Below are 19,224 nucleotides of genomic sequence, written 5' to 3'. Positions count from 1 at the left end.
TACAGGAAACACAACATCCATACCTGGGAAGCTTGACTTTCAAACTCAGCATCCCTTGGGCTCTCCTCTAAGCACAGGATGCTTAGGATAATCCAGCCTGATCACGCAGTTAGCAATGACTAATCTGTTTCATGATTTCACCATCTGGCCTGGTTGGTCTCCCCCGAAGTACCCCTCTTTCTCCCTTATATTTTGATCTGGGATTCCATTCTCTGACAGAGGTTGCTGGGTTTAAACCATTGGCCTATTGGATAAGACTCTGGTCTAACCCGGAAGTAGCCCATTTTGCCGTAGCTCTCAAATACATCAGAGGAGCTGACATTTCCCATAAGATGAGATGGCTACAATAGGTTAAAAGATCCATGGTGAATACGGGCATGATGCATCTTTGGTAAGATCCGGTACATAATATGTTTCCCTCAAAAAAAGTATTTAAAGATGGGCATTGGCCCATGATCAAATCTGGTATTCTGAGTCATTCTAAAGCTCCTACTTTGACCAGTACCATCTTGGATCAGAAGCCAGAACCATTATATGAAGATTTTTGGGACTTTATAACCATACCTTTTGATAGTTATTTTCAGTTCTGCATAGGAACGTTACGGACCAAAGTCTTCACGAAAACCTGGCACCACTCTCAAGATATTGCCTATTCTGTCAGAGTACGGATGAAACAATCCCCCAGATACTATTTGCTGGCCTATCACTCTGTTCTTCGCAGAGCAAATGGCTCAACCCAATCTGTCAGAAGCTGGGTACTAGGTCGAGTGCTACTGCACTGAGACTATTAAAGACAAGTACACAAGAGGCAATTGTGATTGCTATAGCGAAGTTCTTGGGATAAGGAAAAAAAATAAAAAATAAATAGACTGTGATAGTGTTTAGCAAATGACTGTCTTCTGCTTATTTCTCAAGTCCTGTTACACATTATTTTCTATATTTATATATCTCTTATATTTGTTTTACCGCTGACCAGCCGGTGAAGAGTATTTTATGAATTGTTTTTATAGCTTGCATTGATTTACATTTTTTACTGTACTAGGGGACATACATTAATTACTTGTTCTAGCAGATATTAACATTGTTTGTCTTTTTAACATGTATTACCATAACATCTGTATATGTAAACAGACATAATATCGAATCCAAAATATAGACTGGACATAATATCGAGGAAAAAATATAGACTAGACAAAATATCGACAAGACATAATATCGACTACAAAAATATCGCGTTATATCGATATTAATAGCCAAAATATTAAATCAAAAATATAGACTTGACATAATATCGACTAGATAGAATATAGACAAAATAAAAAGGAAAATAAGGTAAGTTTTTACTAATTTTTAATAATTGTGTAATATAAATCTGTAGCAGGTAGTGGGTTTATAGGGGAATAGGGTGGGAGGTAATTTAAATAGAATTAATTAATTATGTAAATTAATATTAATTGTAAAATAATTATTAATAGGTAATTAAATAAAAAATAATTGGTAATTAATAATAATTGTTTAATTGATAAATAATGAATTTATAGTAAATTAGTTTCAGTAGTGGGTTGTGGGTTTATAGGGGAATAGGGTGGGAAGTAAATCAATAATTAATTAATTAATTAAGTTAATTAATTAAATTGTTTAAATAATTAATAATTGTCCTTGAAATTAAAAATAATTGGTAAATAAAAGTTATTGGTATAGGAACAAAAATATACTTGGTACTAATTTTTCTATAAATTGTAATTAATTATGAAGTTTTGCCTTTTTATACTGTTGCACTCACTGGAGTGGAAATAGTAATTTTAACCCCTACGCTATCCAACGCTTTCCCTACTGTTGCACCCACTGGAGTGGGAATAGTAATTTTAACCCCTACGCTATCCAACGCTTTCCCTACTGTAGCACCTACTGGAGTGGGAATAGTAATTTTAACCCCTACGCTATCCAACGCTTTCCCTAATGTTGCACCAACTGGAGTGGGAATAGTAATCTTTACCCCTACACTATCCAGCGCTTTCCCTACTGTTGCACCTACTGGAGTGGGAATAGTAATTTCAACCCCTACGCTATCCGACGCTTTTACTACTGTTGCACCCACTGGAGTGGGAATAGTAATTTTAACCCCTACGCTATCCAACGCTTTCCCTACTGTTGCACCCACTGGAGTGGGAATAGTAATTTTAACCCCTATGCTATCCAACGCTTTCCATACTGTAGCACCCACTGGAGTGGGAATAGTAATTTTAACCCCTACGCGATCCAACGCTTTCCCTACTGTTGCACCCACTGGAGTGGGAATAGTAATCTTTACCCCTACACTATCCAGCGCTTTCCCTACTGTTGCATCCACTGGAGTGGGAATAGTAATTTTAGCCCCTACGCTATCCAACGATTTCCCTACTGTAGCACCCACTGGAGTGGGAATAGTAATTTTAACCCCTATGCTATCCAACGCTTTCCCTACTGTTGCACCCACTGGAGTGGGAATAGTAAATTTTACCCCTACGCTATCCAATGCTTTAGCTATTGTATAATTCACTACAGTTGTTACAATAAATTTTAACTATTTTGCTATGGTACGGTAAAATTATTATATTTGTTTATTTAAAAATATATATATATACATATATATGTATTATGTTTTTTATATATTTTTTTAATTTAAAATAAATAATTTTTAAAATAACATTAATTTAATAATTTTAAGTAAGTTTATAATAAACATATTTATTACTACATTAGTTTTAACTTAATTTAAAGACATTTAAAAAAAACGATATTTTTTACAGTCTATATTTTAGTAACTCGATATTTTAGAGTCGATATTTTAGTACTTACCTGTTTAAAGATAGCCAGTCGATATTTTGTCCATCAATATTTTGTCAACGATTTTATGGCAACTCAATATTTTTGAGGTCAATATAATTTCAGTGATCCATATGTATAGTCTTTGATGAGAAATGATTTTTATACATGCTTTTTGTGATGATGTTAATATTTCTTGTCTTTTATGATCAGTTTGGTCGAAATAAAGACTAATCAATGAAATGAAATTAAATAAATGAAATGGAATGGAATGATTCCACCATCACTCCTTTCCCAAATAGCGGTGGAACTAATCCGTGCTTTACATCTGCATGGTTGGGCTTGACAGAGGTCTATCAGATGATCATCTTAGATGCGGCAAGCTCTGCCCCCTCAAAGCCTTTCTTCTGTATGTGAATGCATTATAAAAGAAAATTTCAAGAATAAAAAATAAAAAGGGTAATTTGTCAGCCCCAAAAAATGTGCTCTGGGTATCCAATCTTAGTATGTTATTGGGGAAATTATGATCCAAATATTTATATATGTCCCTTTGTTGAGGAAGAGGTTAATGCTAGTGATGCAGTTAGCAATGGACAAAGTTAGTGACACCCTTGGTTGCTCGTTTCACCCAGTACTGAATCACCATCAGTCCTAGTATCAACATTATACGATAAGGTAATGCTATGATGAAGATCACATTCCTGCCACTATTACCTCATTGCAATGAATTGGTTTGATTGCCAACAGAAAAAGTACGCTTGACAGTGGGAAATCTTGAAGGGTTCACTTGCCAGCTAGAAATGTGCATGATGAGAAGACACATTGGCTCATCTGTGATTTTGAGATATAATATAACCATTTATCCTTAGTGATTCTATCATGAGATAGGCCAACCTTTTCCAAAGTCCTAAAAGGAAAGCACTTCACAACACCGTTAAAAGCCGTCTCTGCAATCACAGATACTGACAGTGCTTCATTCTGGTGGAGATGGGCCAACATTTTAACTTTGTTCTGTAGGTTCGGACTGAAACAAACCTCACCTGTGAGTCATGGATTAGCGATGGTATCTGATTCCGTCTAGGATATTGTGGTCATTGTTAATCAATGAATATGAGGTGATAACTACTACATTCCCGAGGATATTTCTCATTTTTGCAAAGGAGTGAAAATATGGAGTTTTTAGACAGATGCTTTAGGGCAGGCTATAGATCCTCCCTCTTTAAAGCACATCAGTAGGGTGTTGAGCAAGTGCTTCTAACCAGTCCCATGGCCAGGGAAGCCATCCTACCCCAGAGGTTTACATAATTGAAGTGGTGTATTTCCTTTTACCTAAGCGTACCTTCTAGCTGTTAACTACTCTTGTGTGACTGAGAAGGGAGGCCCAGCTGCTTTAGAAGATCTTTATCTTCTGTTTTGTATCTCCAAGCTCTAGAGACTAATAATATAATTCTCAACCATCTCACGTTGATGTGTTGCCAGCCTTTCTATGATATTCGGCATGGCTGCAATTGTAGGCTACAATCAATTTTCTCCGGCATAATTGAAAAGTAAGCAGCTATCCCGCCTTCTACCCACAGTCATAATGTTGCTGCTGTCACTTGATCTACACCTACTCTGCCTGCATGATGAGGACAGCATTAAGCACACTTCTCTGATATCCACTGACCATGTAGCTCGGGTATCAGTTGAGCACTGTATTGCTCGGTGAGATCCCTGTCTGCTTTTCCATATCTTTTGCCCAAACATGCCTCCTAATTTAGGACACTCCCAAGCATGAGGTCTTTTTGAGGAGCATCACTGGCTGCCCACAGTGACTGAGCCAATGGAACCAAAGCCTCGTTATCGTTCCAATATGCTCTGATATGTCCCTGAAGTGTCTTTTTCTATTGTGATTGTATCTACATTGTGGACTGAATGTTCATGGATGCGGGGACAAACACAACCTACGCCTAGCCTGATTTGCACCATTAACTGGTCACCTTCCATAATAACAACAATGTGTCACATGGGGGAGTATTGCAGAGACTGCCAAGAGGTAGTCAATGTGCCATGATGTAGATTAAAGATGTTTTATGTTCATTGTTTCCCGACTCTTTTTATACAGTTGTAGATCAATGTTGACAATTTACAGATGATGCATGAACTGGTCCCAACATTTTATTAAAATTAGAATTTATTTTTACTTTTGAAAGAGCTTCAATAATTGAACATTTTCCTTACCAGGTGTTGTGAAGGGAGAGAAGCTGATGATAATGGCCAATTGCCCTTTCGTCCAATGGGCTATTCCATCCTGTGAGTATTTCACAGACATCATTTTATCCTGCCCAACTGATAAGGGCATCTCAGAGGCAGAAAAGTGGAGGACAAATATGCCTGGGGCTTTCGACTGGAGTCACGCAGCAAAGATGATTTGTGAAATTGAGGGCAGTGGGTATGTCTTTCAAACTAATCTGTGTATTCCAAATGCTTATCTGTACTTTCTTTTTCAATGATCTTAGCCCATAGTGTAACAGTCATAGCATTATGAAAAAGGTTCTTATCCCCTACTATTAATATTGTTAAAATAAACCAGTTTACAATGCCTTTTTTTTTGGCTTTTTATCTTTAGATCTCTAAGTTGTTTGGAATGTTTGACCAGGTTATATGCCATTACCAGATACATATCGGAGGGAAAAGACTTCAACAGGCCTAAAATATGCCCTAAGAATAGGAGTATGCAATTCAGAGAAGCAAGGATTACATATTACAGAAAGATATCGTTGAAATTTACAAATGACCTACAAGAAAAGCAGCTGAGTTAAAATCCTCCTGTGGATTATAGAGTTCAACCTAAATCAGCAATATTAATATAGGTAAATAGAATCTAAGATAGTAATATTATATTGATGTGTATATGCCTGCCTAACAGCTTGGATACAGCTGCTGAAGTATCTGCCAGAATACTAGACTATTCTCTCTAATATCACACTAAAAGGTATTTTATGTGGTCACTTCCACAAGATCTTTTGATAAGCAGAAGGAAGGCAACCTAACTGTAATTGGAATGTGACTAGTGAACACCACTAGCCTCTTGTCAGAAACATAACAAATCTGTAGGTCAAATTGTTGTATGGCATTTTAGGCTCCGATTGAATTTTCGTGATTGATGCCCTTATATAGGTACAATTTATGTTGACCTTATATAAATTATATAGTCATAGAAATCCAGCCCTTATTTAGGCATAGCCCATGCTTCTCAATAACAGGCATGGATACGTCCATCCGTTCACCAAAAGTCACAACGATTTCCTGGAAAACCAGCTTAAGCCGTTAGGGAACTTCCCCTTGCTTGAATATTGATTTCTCTAAGAACTCAGTTACTTTACAATGAATAACTATTCCCTAGGGGTTAATTTATGACGTTCATATGCCCGACTTTACGTCAAACAACGGCATTCCTAAACACCTTCAAGGTATAAATATACCTTCACTTGCTATAGCAAGATACAGTGGCTCGGAGCAGTTTGAAGACCTACTTGCCCGACGCAGCTCGATACAGCAAGTGCCAAAGGAAGCCGATTCTCCAGCTGACACACTGATCAGGAAGATGCTGAGAATCCAGCTCCAGTGTTTCCAGCTCCTCTTGCGGGTTGTTAGGAAATCAAGTTCCTGAGACACCAGACCGTCTTCATTCTAAGGTATAGAGCTGAATAGAACCCAGAGAAACGTTTGGTAGATTCTTGACAAAAACTAAACCTATGCTAAACAATACTTACTTCTTCCCTCGTACTAGACTTAGGTTAGGTACATTGGGGTAGATGTACTTTAGAAGCACCAGTTGAGTATTTTAGTCTATGTTATTCATGTATGTATTTTTATATGACTTAGAAACCATACAATGCTCTTACAGTATTGTTTCATGTTACTGTTTACGCTGTGCGCATTAAACTTTGCAGTCTGCCTAACAATTGTAGTAGTTCACTTCTCTTGCAAGAGAAAGAAGACTTTTCAATAAACCTTTTGATTGAAAATTGCCCGTCTCACTATCTCTCTGCAACTCTGCAGAAATGAAGCATGCACAATTGACTTAGTGAACTAGTTATCTATTGTTTCTGCAACCCTGAGAGATATATTTCATATTCTTGGGAAACACAGTTGTCATGTTTATGTGGTTGTCAGAAATGAATCCCTTCTAGTGTATTCGAGAACGTTTCTAGTGACCTCTGAGTTAGCTGGCACACACAAATAAGTTTAGTATATTCGATAGAGACCTGCTGACCTAAGTCGTACGTCAAATCTATAGGATATAGTATGCAAATGCGCAGAGCCCATTGAGAATATAGAACTAAACTACACAATGTTACACATATTTCAATATTTCGATAGTTCAGATTGCTTCACAGTTTCAAAGAAGTAGATATTTTCAATAATTGATTCTACTAAATAGGACCTTAAAAATCCATATAAAGTGAGATACTCTACAACAAGTCTTAAAGGTGACGTAAAAGTGACTTCCTTTTGACTTATAAGTCAAGAGGAAGGAGTCTTAAAGGAAACCCCAAAGATCAGATATGTGAAATGCTGATTGAAGGGGCAATATCCTGTTTGTTTCAAAATTTCATAGAAAAATATAAATTTCAGGCAGTGTGAAATGTCAGAATCTGAGCAGGAAAAGAAAACTTGCAAATGTATGTTTTCAACAAAAAATGATCTCACCACAGTTGCTTCATTGTTAAAATTTGGTCTGAGAATAGAAAATTCCCATGTTGATTAAGTCATTAATTTTTTTGCTCAAAAACTAAATTTTGTTTTGCGATTTTGTTTTTCAATTGAAAAATTGAAGGTGTGATGTACAACTACATCATGTTGACAGAGCTATCCATCTAAACATCAGTGCATTTACAGGAAAAGCTGTGACAGCAGTTTGCATAAATGAGAGAGATGTCAGCTGGGGAAGCAGACATCTCTAAATGTTTCATGTAAAATATCTTAGCCATGGCAGGTTTAAAATACTCCATTGACAGGAAATGATTCACCTGCAAAAGTAAAAATCAGGCCCGACAAAATCTAAATATCGACTTTGTGCAAGAAAAGAAGGGTTTTTAGGTCCTTCCTAAATTAGTTGTGAGAAAATCATATAAATAAAGCTGGAAAAAAATGATAAAAATGAATGCAAAATTTCACATAATTTGCAATATCTCTGGCAAAAGAAAAGATGCAAATGTAAATTTTTAAATAAAAAATAGTGCAACATTGCTTGATGTGCGACACACGCATGGCGCCATTGTGAATAATAACTGGTTGTGTTCCCTTGTGTTCCACAATCCATCCAGCTCCATCCTGTTATTTCCAGATCCACTCCCTTCCCTTAACAATTCTTTTCAATTTTAGTACAGTTTTCCCTGCCTCTGTTTATTTGTTTTTCATTTTTCATCCTGTTTGTGTGTTTTATGGCCGACACAAAAAGACAGGAGAAAGTGGTTGAAGCCCTCAGAAATCTTCTAGATTGTGCCAGTTTCATCACATATAACATTTGGTGTGTACAAGTGCAAGTGGTTGGAATACATAATTAGCGACAAAACAACAAAAGTCCAAGCTGAGCATGTAGGATCTGGTGTTTTTTTTTTAAATGCATAGCTCATTGAAGTGCAACACATTCTGGTAATCTGTGATCCAGATACAAGTACATAGATGTGTATTTGAGGTGGGTGGAACTCATGGAGTTTCACTCTGTGGACTTCCACACATTTACCTAAACACTTTACAATTTACGCGAGCAGCAGAGTTCGGTACAGCAGACTGCATGCACTGATCTTTGGTGGCAGGAGCTTGTCCCACTTTGTAAAATTAGCATGAATGGGACCAGGAAATGTGCCAGCGAGTGCTGCTTCTTTCCGTCACTGCAGTAGATTTTCTAACAGAGCTGAAGCGTTCTCAAAGTGAGCGGCAGCTTTCTGAAAGCGAGCATTGGTGACTTGCTGCAATCACCCACATTGAGAAATCTCACCAAGAGGCAGTCTATCTGATTGTTCTTGCCAACTTAACGATGTTGAGAAGTATGCAAGTAAAAACTCCACCACGTGATGGTTGCCAAAGTTTTTCCAGAACTCCATGCTCCAAGCACAGCTCATAATGAGCAAATCCCTGAGAACTCTGCTGGAGGAGCAGAGTTGACTGCCCACCCCTAATGTGTATATATGCATGGATACATTTGTATTTATATTTGCGTGTATGTATGTATGTATATATGCGTGTATGTATGTATATATTGAGGGACTGTGGAGTGGATGTTTGAGGTGCAGGTAGTAGCACCTATGGAGTGCCCACCCCCCAAACATCCGGCGAATTCTGTGGCAACTTTGGGGAAACTAAAAACATTTTAGTAACGCCTGAATGCTGCATAGCCGGAATCTGCCCAGCCATTGAATCAGTGGACTACAACTTTGTTGGAATGCATTGTTTACTCAAGCAGTGTCTTCTTGCCTGACTCGGGTTTCAGCAGTGAAGTAAGGGACCTGGGGAGCTGCTATACCGCCCACACAAGAAAATCAAGACCAACATGAATAAAAGAGAGCAGAGACCAACCACTGGTGCCAGTTTTGATGCCTGCTCTGCACAGACTCAGACTCTTGGGTTCGGGCTTTCCCTAGGCATCAACGCCAGCGGTGCCTCAGCCTATTGCAGGGGGCGCATGGCGTTTAAAAAGGTGGGCAGGGAAATAACTTGCAAATCTTGGCGGCATCTGAGGAAGTTTAATTACAAAACACGTCATGCCAAATGCAGAGGCTTTTAAATAAATTGCAGCTTCTTGGAATCCTGTGTGTGCTCTGCTTCCTTGTGGTGTTGAGGGATTATATATAAACATTTACATTTAAAGTACATTTTCAAATAATGGTAAATATATACAAATGTGTCTTTATGTTGGTATAAATGATCATATACAGCACGCGAAGATATATAATATGGTATACTGTATGATTTATTTAAACATAATTTGTAGGAAAGGAGGGGGCATTCCTGGTCCACTGAGACTAGTGTTAGGAGTTAAGGGGTTGCAAGGAATCCTGGGAGTAGTTTCTGTCCTTGTTGGATGTACATGTTTTGCTGAGAATGTCATACTTTTTTCTCACATGACTGAGAGAGATAATGTGAATTTACCGAAAATATGCTCTCCTTTTAGCTTCTAGATCACCTTCCAAACATCTGTGGGAAAAGTATGAGAAAATAGTTTTCTCTCAAACATGATTCATAATATCCCAGCAGAAGACTTTTCACACACAATTCCTAAAATGAGTATGGTACCATCAACAAATGATTTATAATGTAACTAAAGTCGGTTAGTACAATTGATAGTTCTCCTTTTGGTGACCCTCAAAACCTTCTATTCACTACAATGCATTTCAAGGGGGTGCTGTCATGTATGTTGGTCCCAAGATGGCTGCCAGCAATTTTAGGATGAAGTGCTGACAGCCAATCAGATCTCACAATGAGATATGTGGTTAGGCTCTGCCCAGATATATAAAGTTATTTTTCCTTTAATATATAGCAAACTACTTGTTGCATTTACACCATTTAACAAAATGGTCTCTTTCTGAACCAAGGGCTATCTATTTGGTGTAATTTCGTTCAGCAGTAGCTGTGTCTAAAGTTTCCTATGGAAAATTACATGGGGAAAACACATTTTGGGACCACCTTTTTTCTCCGCCCCCGCTTGTCGAATCACCCCGAAAATTTCAAGGCAGGAGCTGACCATAGTGTTGGGTCTCGGTATTTATTAAAAAAACTATTCAACAAATCTGCAATGTGTTGGTGAAGGTCACCGAGGATGCCAGCTCAGGAGTCAATGTCAGATCCAGGCAGGCTCAGGTTGTTGGACATAAAGCTGAGGGACAGAGGAAAAATATCAGTGGTGATGAGACTCCACCGCGACTCTCCTGTTGGTGTACATTCTCCAACCCCGTTGGCTGGAGCACACTACTGTGAATATAATTTGGGATTGCTTTATTGTGACAGTAGGACAAACTCATGAAGTTAGCAAAGAGCAAATATCGCTTGTAGTTATAAAAAGTAATTTGTCAGAAACTACATTAACCATCTTTATTTTAAACTAGTTTAAACATTGAATTTAATTTCACAATATTTCCTATGGGGATTTATTTTAAGTCCCTTTATTTTAAGGGTCTTACAGAAAGCGGTTGATCATTGTTTGTGCTGGACTCACTCCAGCTCTTTGTTGGAGTAAATGTTTTCAGTTTTGGGTTGTACTTTGTGACTATGACATATCCCCCCATTAACCTTTATTTACTCCTTCCTTAACCCCTCCAATTTTGCAGCAGGCATTTCCTGTTTTCCAGCACTCCCCTATTTATCCAGCACATTTACTACTGAAAGTCAAATCTATGTCTAAGACTTCGCACAGATAAAGATATGGGGGACAAAGGAGCATCTCGGCATTGACAACTGCATTCTGTAGCACATTGGTAGTATTAATGCAGTACTACAAATGTAGCATTTAAATTGCAGGCCCTGGGTATATGGTAAACCACTCTAAAAGGGACTTATATGTAAACTATACATGCCAATCAGGTATATGCAAATCACACCATGATTAGAGGACTGAGCAGCAGTGGCCAGGTCCTGGCGCCAACAAAATGAGTCCAGCAAAAACTTGAGGTACATAGACAAAAGGACCGAGGAAGACCACAATAAGACTCACAGGTCTAACACTTGCAGGAAGTTGCATCTTCACTTACAGCAGGAGATTTGAATGGCAAATGTTTTTTCAGGAAAAGGTCTGGAACCATCCACTGCTGACTTAGATACCATTGATTAGTCACTGTGAAATTAAAGTTTGACCTTAAAGTTGAATTTGTTTTCTATCTTTGTTACCACTCACCATTCAGTCACAAGTCAATGCTAATGTCTTCCACGAGTATCTGTGCTATGTACACTGCACTATTTAAATGTATTTACACTAGGCACAAAACATCTAAAAAATACATCTTGACTTCCTTGTCTTCTTTTTTTGTTAATACTAGACTTTTCTCTTTTGTTATTGTTTCGATTTTAAATCTGGAGAGTAGACCTCATTCCCAAATATTGGGAGGTTATCTAGAGGATGATTTCTCACCACACTTGCGATGTCTGAAAAACTGCTCTTATCCACAGGAATGCCTTCTGGTCATTAAATGTTTATTAACTTTATTCCTGATCAATCCCTGCTCATTTTGAGATATTGGTCCTTCTTACCGTAACAATACTCCTTCTTACCTGAAGATACGCTCTGTAGATACGCTGCCTACAGACATAGTGTATATTGTATTGCCAGGCTGCTTTGTTCTGGCTGCTGTTCCTTCCTCTCTTGCTAAAAGGTTGATGGTTCTCAATCCAAGTCTTGTACTATTGGCCCAAGCGTCATTGTCTACCTGTCACCATAGTGGCACTGGCATCTGTTTCTCGCTGAGCCTCTACCTCAGTCCTGTAGATTTTTACTTCTCCATGTTTAGAAGTAAACTGACAGGGCTTAATGATAACTTATGTCTTCTCTGAATTGAGCTTACGGCATCTTGAGGTAGCTGTTCTTCACCCAGATGGCGACTGCCTCTATTCTGTAGTGATATTTATTCTTGGTGACTGACGGATAGTTGGTGAGGGAGTAATCAGCTGGGTGTCATTGTCATAGGTCATGATGTTGAGTCCATGGTTCCTGAGGATGGCTACGAGTGGGGGCATGTGGATCTTGAAAAGATCTGGGAAAAGGGAGTAGCCCTGAGGCACTCTACAGCTGATCTCTGTGGGTTCTGAGAGGACCGTAGGTAGTCTGACTCGCTGTATACGTCCAAAGAGGAAGGAGCGGAGCCATTCCAGTGCTTTGTCAAGGATGCCGGAGTCACAAAGTCTTTTGCATAGATTGCAGTGAGAGATGGTATTAAAGGTGGTTGAGAGGTACAGGAAGATGAAGTGTGCGGTCTCCCCTCTGTTAAGGAGGGGACCCACTCTCCTTGAAAGAATGTTGTGGCCTTTACCTAACTCCTTCTTTTTATGGTGTTTGTTGCTCACCTCCTTCTCTTGCTGGAAAGTATGAGCACCCTTTTTCTGGTCACTCTCATCATGGGTCTTTCTCTATGCCCTGGGTCTGACCTATTTGTCAGCTATCCTCTCCAGCTCTCTGGGAGAAGACAACTTGTAATCCACCAAATGCCGATCAAAATTCTCTGAGTCACAATTAGTTAAAATGTGATCGCTAATAATTAAATTATACAACCTATCATAGGGGTCCACCTCATTGCTCCTTTTCCAGCCTTCTAGTTTTATGACTGAAGAGTCAACACAATTAACTTATGTCTGGTGTTGACTTTTATGCATACCCCTACACTTCAATCTACATTCCTCTGTGGTGAGTCCAAATCCTTATATCAAGGTTTCCTTCATATGCTGATAGGACTTATCTACATCCTCATTAGGGTCAGCAGTTTATCTCTGCCCTTCATTGAAAATCACTCACACAGTGGACAGCCCCAGCTCTTGTGACCTTTCCTCCTGTTTTTGCAGGCCTTCTCAAATGCTGCAAACCATTTGTTGATATAATCACCATCACTAAACATGGAGGCAATCCATTTGGGATTCTAGATTCACACCGTTCCCCTTTATCCTTGTAGGTATTTGTGCCACCATGTTTGGGCTGGTCTCATTTCCTCAAGTTAATGTTTTCTCTCCTGCTAGAGAGAAAATGTCAAGCTCTGCCTCACTGTATCCTATCACCTTACCAGTACTGGGTCTGCTAAAGTGACTTCTGCTGACTACTAGATGTCACTGGTAGACTCTTGATCTCTCTTGCATACTTCCTGATCAGCCCCATGGCCTCCTCTATATATAAGACTAGGCTCTCCTCCTGCTGGCCCCACTCACCGCATAATTTACACACACTGTACCATGGGAGTCTAGGGGAGCACAACTAATTGTTGTGCTGCTAACACTTCACTCCCTTTATGAGGGATTCCAGACTAAATAATGCTTACACATGGGTGTACCCTCAGCAAGACCTATGACCATTGTAAACTGTGCCAGATTAACCCCTCCTCAGCCTATGTCAGAAGCGGACAAAACTAGTGTAGGACTGGGTATATCCTTCGCTGCACACTTAGTCACATCAGACTAGGAGGGTAGATGTTTCCTGGTGGTGGGCAGTTTGGACTAGACAGTATTGATACCCTAAACGTAAAACACTTTCCTTAACCTGCTATCTCTGAAGCTAGCAATGTTGGTCAACGCTATGTGGATTACGGGTCAAGATTTCAACTCTTTCTCAGACACTACAATATAAAGTCACATGGTTCTCTTTCACTGCTCCAAACAACACAGCATGCTAAAACTTCTTCACATTTGTTTGTCAAATGGTTCCTGATAGAAGTCTGAAGACAGCATAATTTTGGTGTCAGGCTCTACCCGTTTTAATCCTTCCCTTGTGACTTATATGTGCAAAAGAATCAAATAGTCTGCTCTCCTCCAACTAACTCAGTAGGACTATCTACAATCAAACTCACCTAAAATTAAACGAGGACTGATCAATCAATCAAACAATCAATCATAGCATTTTTAAAGTTCACAACATACCTACATACATGTGAGGGTCTCAAGGCCCTGGGAGGGAGCTGCAACTGTTCGAAGAGACTGTCCTTCAAGCATGCCTTCACGCTCTCAACCAGAAAGATGCAACATTGACAAAAAATCTAAGATGCTTCGACTATAGCACCAATACTGCTCTGATCCATATTGATGAAGACGGAGAAACTATGTCCATATAAAATCTGTCAGAACCACATGAGGAGACCTTGTGTACACCCAGAAAAACATTCTCATAATTCTGTATTTCTACTACTACAGATTGAAAACTGACACAAGCACCCTGATGAGGAGACAATGAACTTCTGTAATGCCCACCCATTGCCACAACCCTAAATGCTTTTTAAATTGTGTGGCAAGATTTCTGCTCCTATCACAATTAAAGTTATGAAGGATGTCAAATCAGAATTATCAACAGGAAAGATCAGGCACCAAAAGGTTTCATGTGGAGTTTTACAAAATGTGTGCTGACACCTTGCATATCTTCTTGCCACTGTCTATGAGGCAGCAGCGGCAGAGGGCTTGCAATCAGAAGTCGTAATATTCTCGATGCTTACACTTTAAATGCCCTCAGAAGAGACTGATTCATATAGACCAATAACAGTTATAAAATACAATTATAAAACCATTGGAAAACATCGAGAATGTTAAACACCCTTAGCTGATCAACCCAGAGGTAAGTAGCTTTATTTCCAGATAGAATGCATCTCTGAACATACGAAGACTTGACACGCTCAAGGAGGATCTACTCTCCGGGCCCCTCTCTGCCTGCCTGGTCCTCATACTCAGAAAGGTTTTGACACCCTGGAGTGAAAGTTCCTTTTCAAGATCCTAACAAAATTCAGTTTTGTGAATACCTTATGAACCTACTCAAACTGCTTCCCAAAAGCCACTCACTATCAAATTAATATAGATAGAAGGAATATGGGGCAGCTTCCTGGTGGACATCACACACAGATGTGATATCTTCATATGTTGATGATATTCTGATATACTTCATGGATTTTGATGGGGCTCCATTACTTTAGCCCAAATTCTTAAAGAGATTAGTGAAGACTCCAACATACTTTGCAGCTGGCTAAAGTTGTATATATTACTGCGTCTCCTTAAGGAAGTAGTAACTAATTTGGACCTTGGAAGCAAAAACCCCATATTTGAGGGCATGTCATGTATGTGGTGCATTTGTATACATGTGAATGTGTGTGTATATCTGCCTTCCTATGTGGAGCAGACACCATGGGATATCAAACTTGTCACTGTGATGTTTGCAGCATCACACACTACTATACAAACTCCATTTGGGTGAGGCAAAGTGCATAGCAGGGATGAAAAATCATAAGTGTTTTCTTTTATAAAGTATTTTAATGGGTGTTTTTAATGCTTTAATAAAGAAACATTTTCTTTAGAACTCAGTGCAACATGCTTCAGTGGAGAGGAGTAAGATCAGAAAATGCGCACTTTGATCTACTATATTTGTAGCACGTGTATATAGCACTAACATACACACGCCCTAAATCACAAATGTAAACGTACATATTTGTGTAAGTGTATTCTTGTTAAAATTCACCAAATTTCATTTTAATAGTACATTTATTAGTGCAGAGACTCATCAGCAGGAGTGAAGTAGTCCATGCAAAAAACAGATATACCTGTTATCTGTTTATGTGTGGAGTTCTCCGCCCAAACTTACACAGACATGAAGTTTACCTTTGTACATCAGGCTCAGAATATTTTCTTACACACACTACTTTTCAAAAAAACTTCCCACTAAATGAAAGAACATGTTTAGGGCAAAGATAAAACGAATATTAACTGTGTTTATTTCTTTATTTTTAGGGAAGAATGGACTGAGAAGCTAAATAAGTTAAAAAGGAAAATCAAACTTGTTCTCAAACATGATGTCAGCAAATGTAACCCGCTGTGTCCCACTGTCCTGCCACAGGCTGACTGCCTGCTGTTATCTCATTGTCTGGAGATTCATGCACCAAATAAAGAGGAGTTCTGCAGGGCCTTAAAAAATGTCTCATCACTGTTAAAAAATGGAGGGCATTTAATATTGATAGCTTGTCTCGAACAGACATTTTACATGGTAGGTAGCCTTAAGTTTCACCATCTATCTATCGATGATAGTTTTGTCAGGAAAGCGCTAGTAGATGCTCACTTTGTCATTGAGGAACAGGAGGTGTTTCCTAGGATGGTTAATCAATTGTATGACGTGGCAGATTATGAAGGCTTTATTTTTGTTCATGCAAGAAAAGAAACATGTGTTTGTTCTACTTATGAATCATAATTGTAGACATATCAGCTACAAAGAGGAAATGAATAGGTTGTCTCTGTACTGAATCAAATGTCTTCTGTTTCTCTGGGTGTTGACCCCATTGTTGCTGACACCTGTGGTGCTCTGCTTTCTACCTCTCCTCTCAATACTTGACAAATGGGCTTTGTACTTGCTGGTAGCACTGTACCCTAGCTGTGCCAGCTTCTGATAACGCCAATATACTTTGCTGAAAGGTCAAATGGGAGTGTAGCTCACTGTGGAAAGTGGTGGAATGGGTGATGAATTAGACCTGGCATTTGATTCTATTTGGCAGCCGAAAATGATAATGCAGTAATTCAATAAAATTATGTTCCATTTTCTCAAACATGTATGGCTCTTGTCTTTTGTTCTTTAATGTTCTAGCCCTGTGTGTGTGCCTTCAAATGTGCATCATAGATGGTTCACATGGCATGTAGATATCATCCATTGGATGTTAGGATACAGCCCTCTGTCCACTAATGACCATTTCCCAGTGCACATTTTATAAATTAAAATACAGCTGTAGAGATTACTGGTAAACAGATGTATTCTGTTGCAGCACTTAATAGCTCTGATGTTCAGTGTTTTGCAGCACACACACACACACACACACACACACACACATACACACATATACTTGCTTACTTCAAATATCCCATGAACTGGAATTCTTCTTTGTGTGCAGTGCCTCTCTGTAATTTTCCTTCATTAATACAAGCATGTATCACTCCTCTGGGGAGTGCTCTGTCCACCTGAGGATAGTGTGTGTTTATCCTGTATCCACATGGTATTTCCTTTTCTAAAAATACATTGATTTATTTTATATTGCAGATACATGTGGAACCAGTCAAATTAGGCCAGAGAAACAGAATAAGTCACAAAGATATATAGTGATAAAGCATGTCTGCTTTTCCTCTTTGAAGGAGCCAGATGATGCAGTGACACTAAGCGTCTTTCAATGCATTCGATGAGTGGGCATGCAGTGAAATGTTAATTCAGGATACTGTGAGAACATGATTATGCAAGGAGTGTTGAACAAGGATGTTGTGAGAATCTGGTGGTGCGTGGAATGTGGAGCCAGGATGCTGTAAGAACATTGTTGTTCAAGGAATGTTTAGCCAGGATACTTTGAGAATGTGATGGCTGGGTCCAAACTGGGGTGTTTTAGTGAGCAAAAGAATGATGGATTTAACCCAGATCCTTGTGACTGGGGGTGAATGTATGCATTGTCAGCATTCCATCCATCAGCTGTTTCTTTTGCTTATGACACCCTAAGTGGGAAGAGTATGCCCAGACGTGAGTCCCGTGCTCACCACACCACTCGATTCAAGCTAGCTTGGCTGATGAAGGGGGATGCCCAGAAACCAGTCCAAGTATGCTTGTTTCCGATCAAAGGGAGGACCTGGCCTGGCATTTCAGGCTGCACTGTTCCCACATGGAACATGGTCAAGACTGATTTGCATTTGGCTGAGTCCAAATTGGGGTTGTGTGGTGAGCAAAAGATTGATGGATTTAACCCAGATCCCTGTGACTGGGGGTAAATGCTTGCATGGTCAGCATTCCGTCCATCAACTCTGTCTTTTGCATATGTCTCCCTAAGTGGTAAGGATATGCCCAGACGTGGCTCCCGCACTCACCACATCACTGGATTCAAGCTAGCCTGGCTGATACTGGCTCCAGGATGCTTGTTTCCGATCCTGGGAAGGTCTGGCTTGGCAGTTCGGGCTGGGCTAGTCCCACAAGGAAAAGCGTCAAGACTGATTGGCATATTGCTGGGTACAAACTGGGGTTGTGTGGTGAGCTAAAGATTGATGGATTTAACCCAGATCCTTGTGACTTGGGGTGAATGTTTGCATTGTCAGCATTCTGTCCATCAACTGTTTAATTTGCATAAGTCTCCTAAGTGGGAAGGATATGCCTAGATGTGGGTCCCATACTCACCACACCACTGGATTCAAGCTAGCCTGGCTGATAAAAGGTGATGTCCTGAAAGCGGTCCCAGGATGCTTGTTTACTGTCGAGTCAGGATCTGGCTCAGCAGTTCAGGAAGGACGGTTCCCTCAAGAAACAGGGTCAAGACTGATTTGCATATGGCTGAGTCCAATCTGGGGTGGTATGGTGAGCAAAATACTTATGGATTTAACCCAGATCCTTGTGACTGGGGGTGAATGTTTGCATCGTAAACTTTCCGTCCATTAACTGTTTCTTTTGCATGGGAGAATGTGATGATGCATGGAATGTGACTAACAGGACCTACTAGGATGTCACTGGAACCTAATAGCCTAACATGGAGCACAGAACTTTCCATCTATCTGAGTGGCTACAGAAGAATATTTTATAATTACTCTGTCATCCAAATGCAATAAAGAAAGTTGTGTGAGGGAAGCAAAAGTTCATCATGATTCATTTTATTTATCAACTACTCACTAATATGCTTATTCATTGTTGTTTATCAACATAGCATGTTTGGCTTAGTAGAACACTTGCAGTTTCCAGGCAGTAATCCTACATCTTGAATTACA

The 19,224-nt window shown here is 39.4% G+C and overlaps 1 protein-coding gene across 1 annotated transcript in view; it reads left to right on the top strand.

Annotated features, from left to right (window-relative positions):
- LOC147718273 (nicotinamide N-methyltransferase-like) overlaps positions 1 to 17,048 on the top strand; it is a 57,798-nt gene extending 40,750 nt beyond the window's left edge. The window contains exons 3-4 of the mRNA XM_086966673.1: positions 5,029 to 5,236; positions 16,243 to 17,048. Coding sequence (XP_086822799.1) covers positions 5,029 to 5,236; positions 16,243 to 16,696 — 662 coding nt within the window. The 3' untranslated portion in view covers positions 16,697 to 17,048. The remainder of the gene's footprint in view (positions 1 to 5,028; positions 5,237 to 16,242) is intronic.
- The last annotated feature ends 2,176 nt before the right edge of the window (positions 17,049 to 19,224 follow it).

This window comes from Lissotriton vulgaris, chromosome 4_1 (assembly GCF_964263255.1).
Source record: "Lissotriton vulgaris chromosome 4_1, aLisVul1.2, whole genome shotgun sequence".
Lineage (NCBI taxonomy): Eukaryota > Metazoa > Chordata > Amphibia > Caudata > Salamandridae > Lissotriton > Lissotriton vulgaris.
The sequence above is the reverse complement of the archived record's forward strand: the minus strand, read 5'-3'. Positions and strand labels throughout refer to the sequence as shown.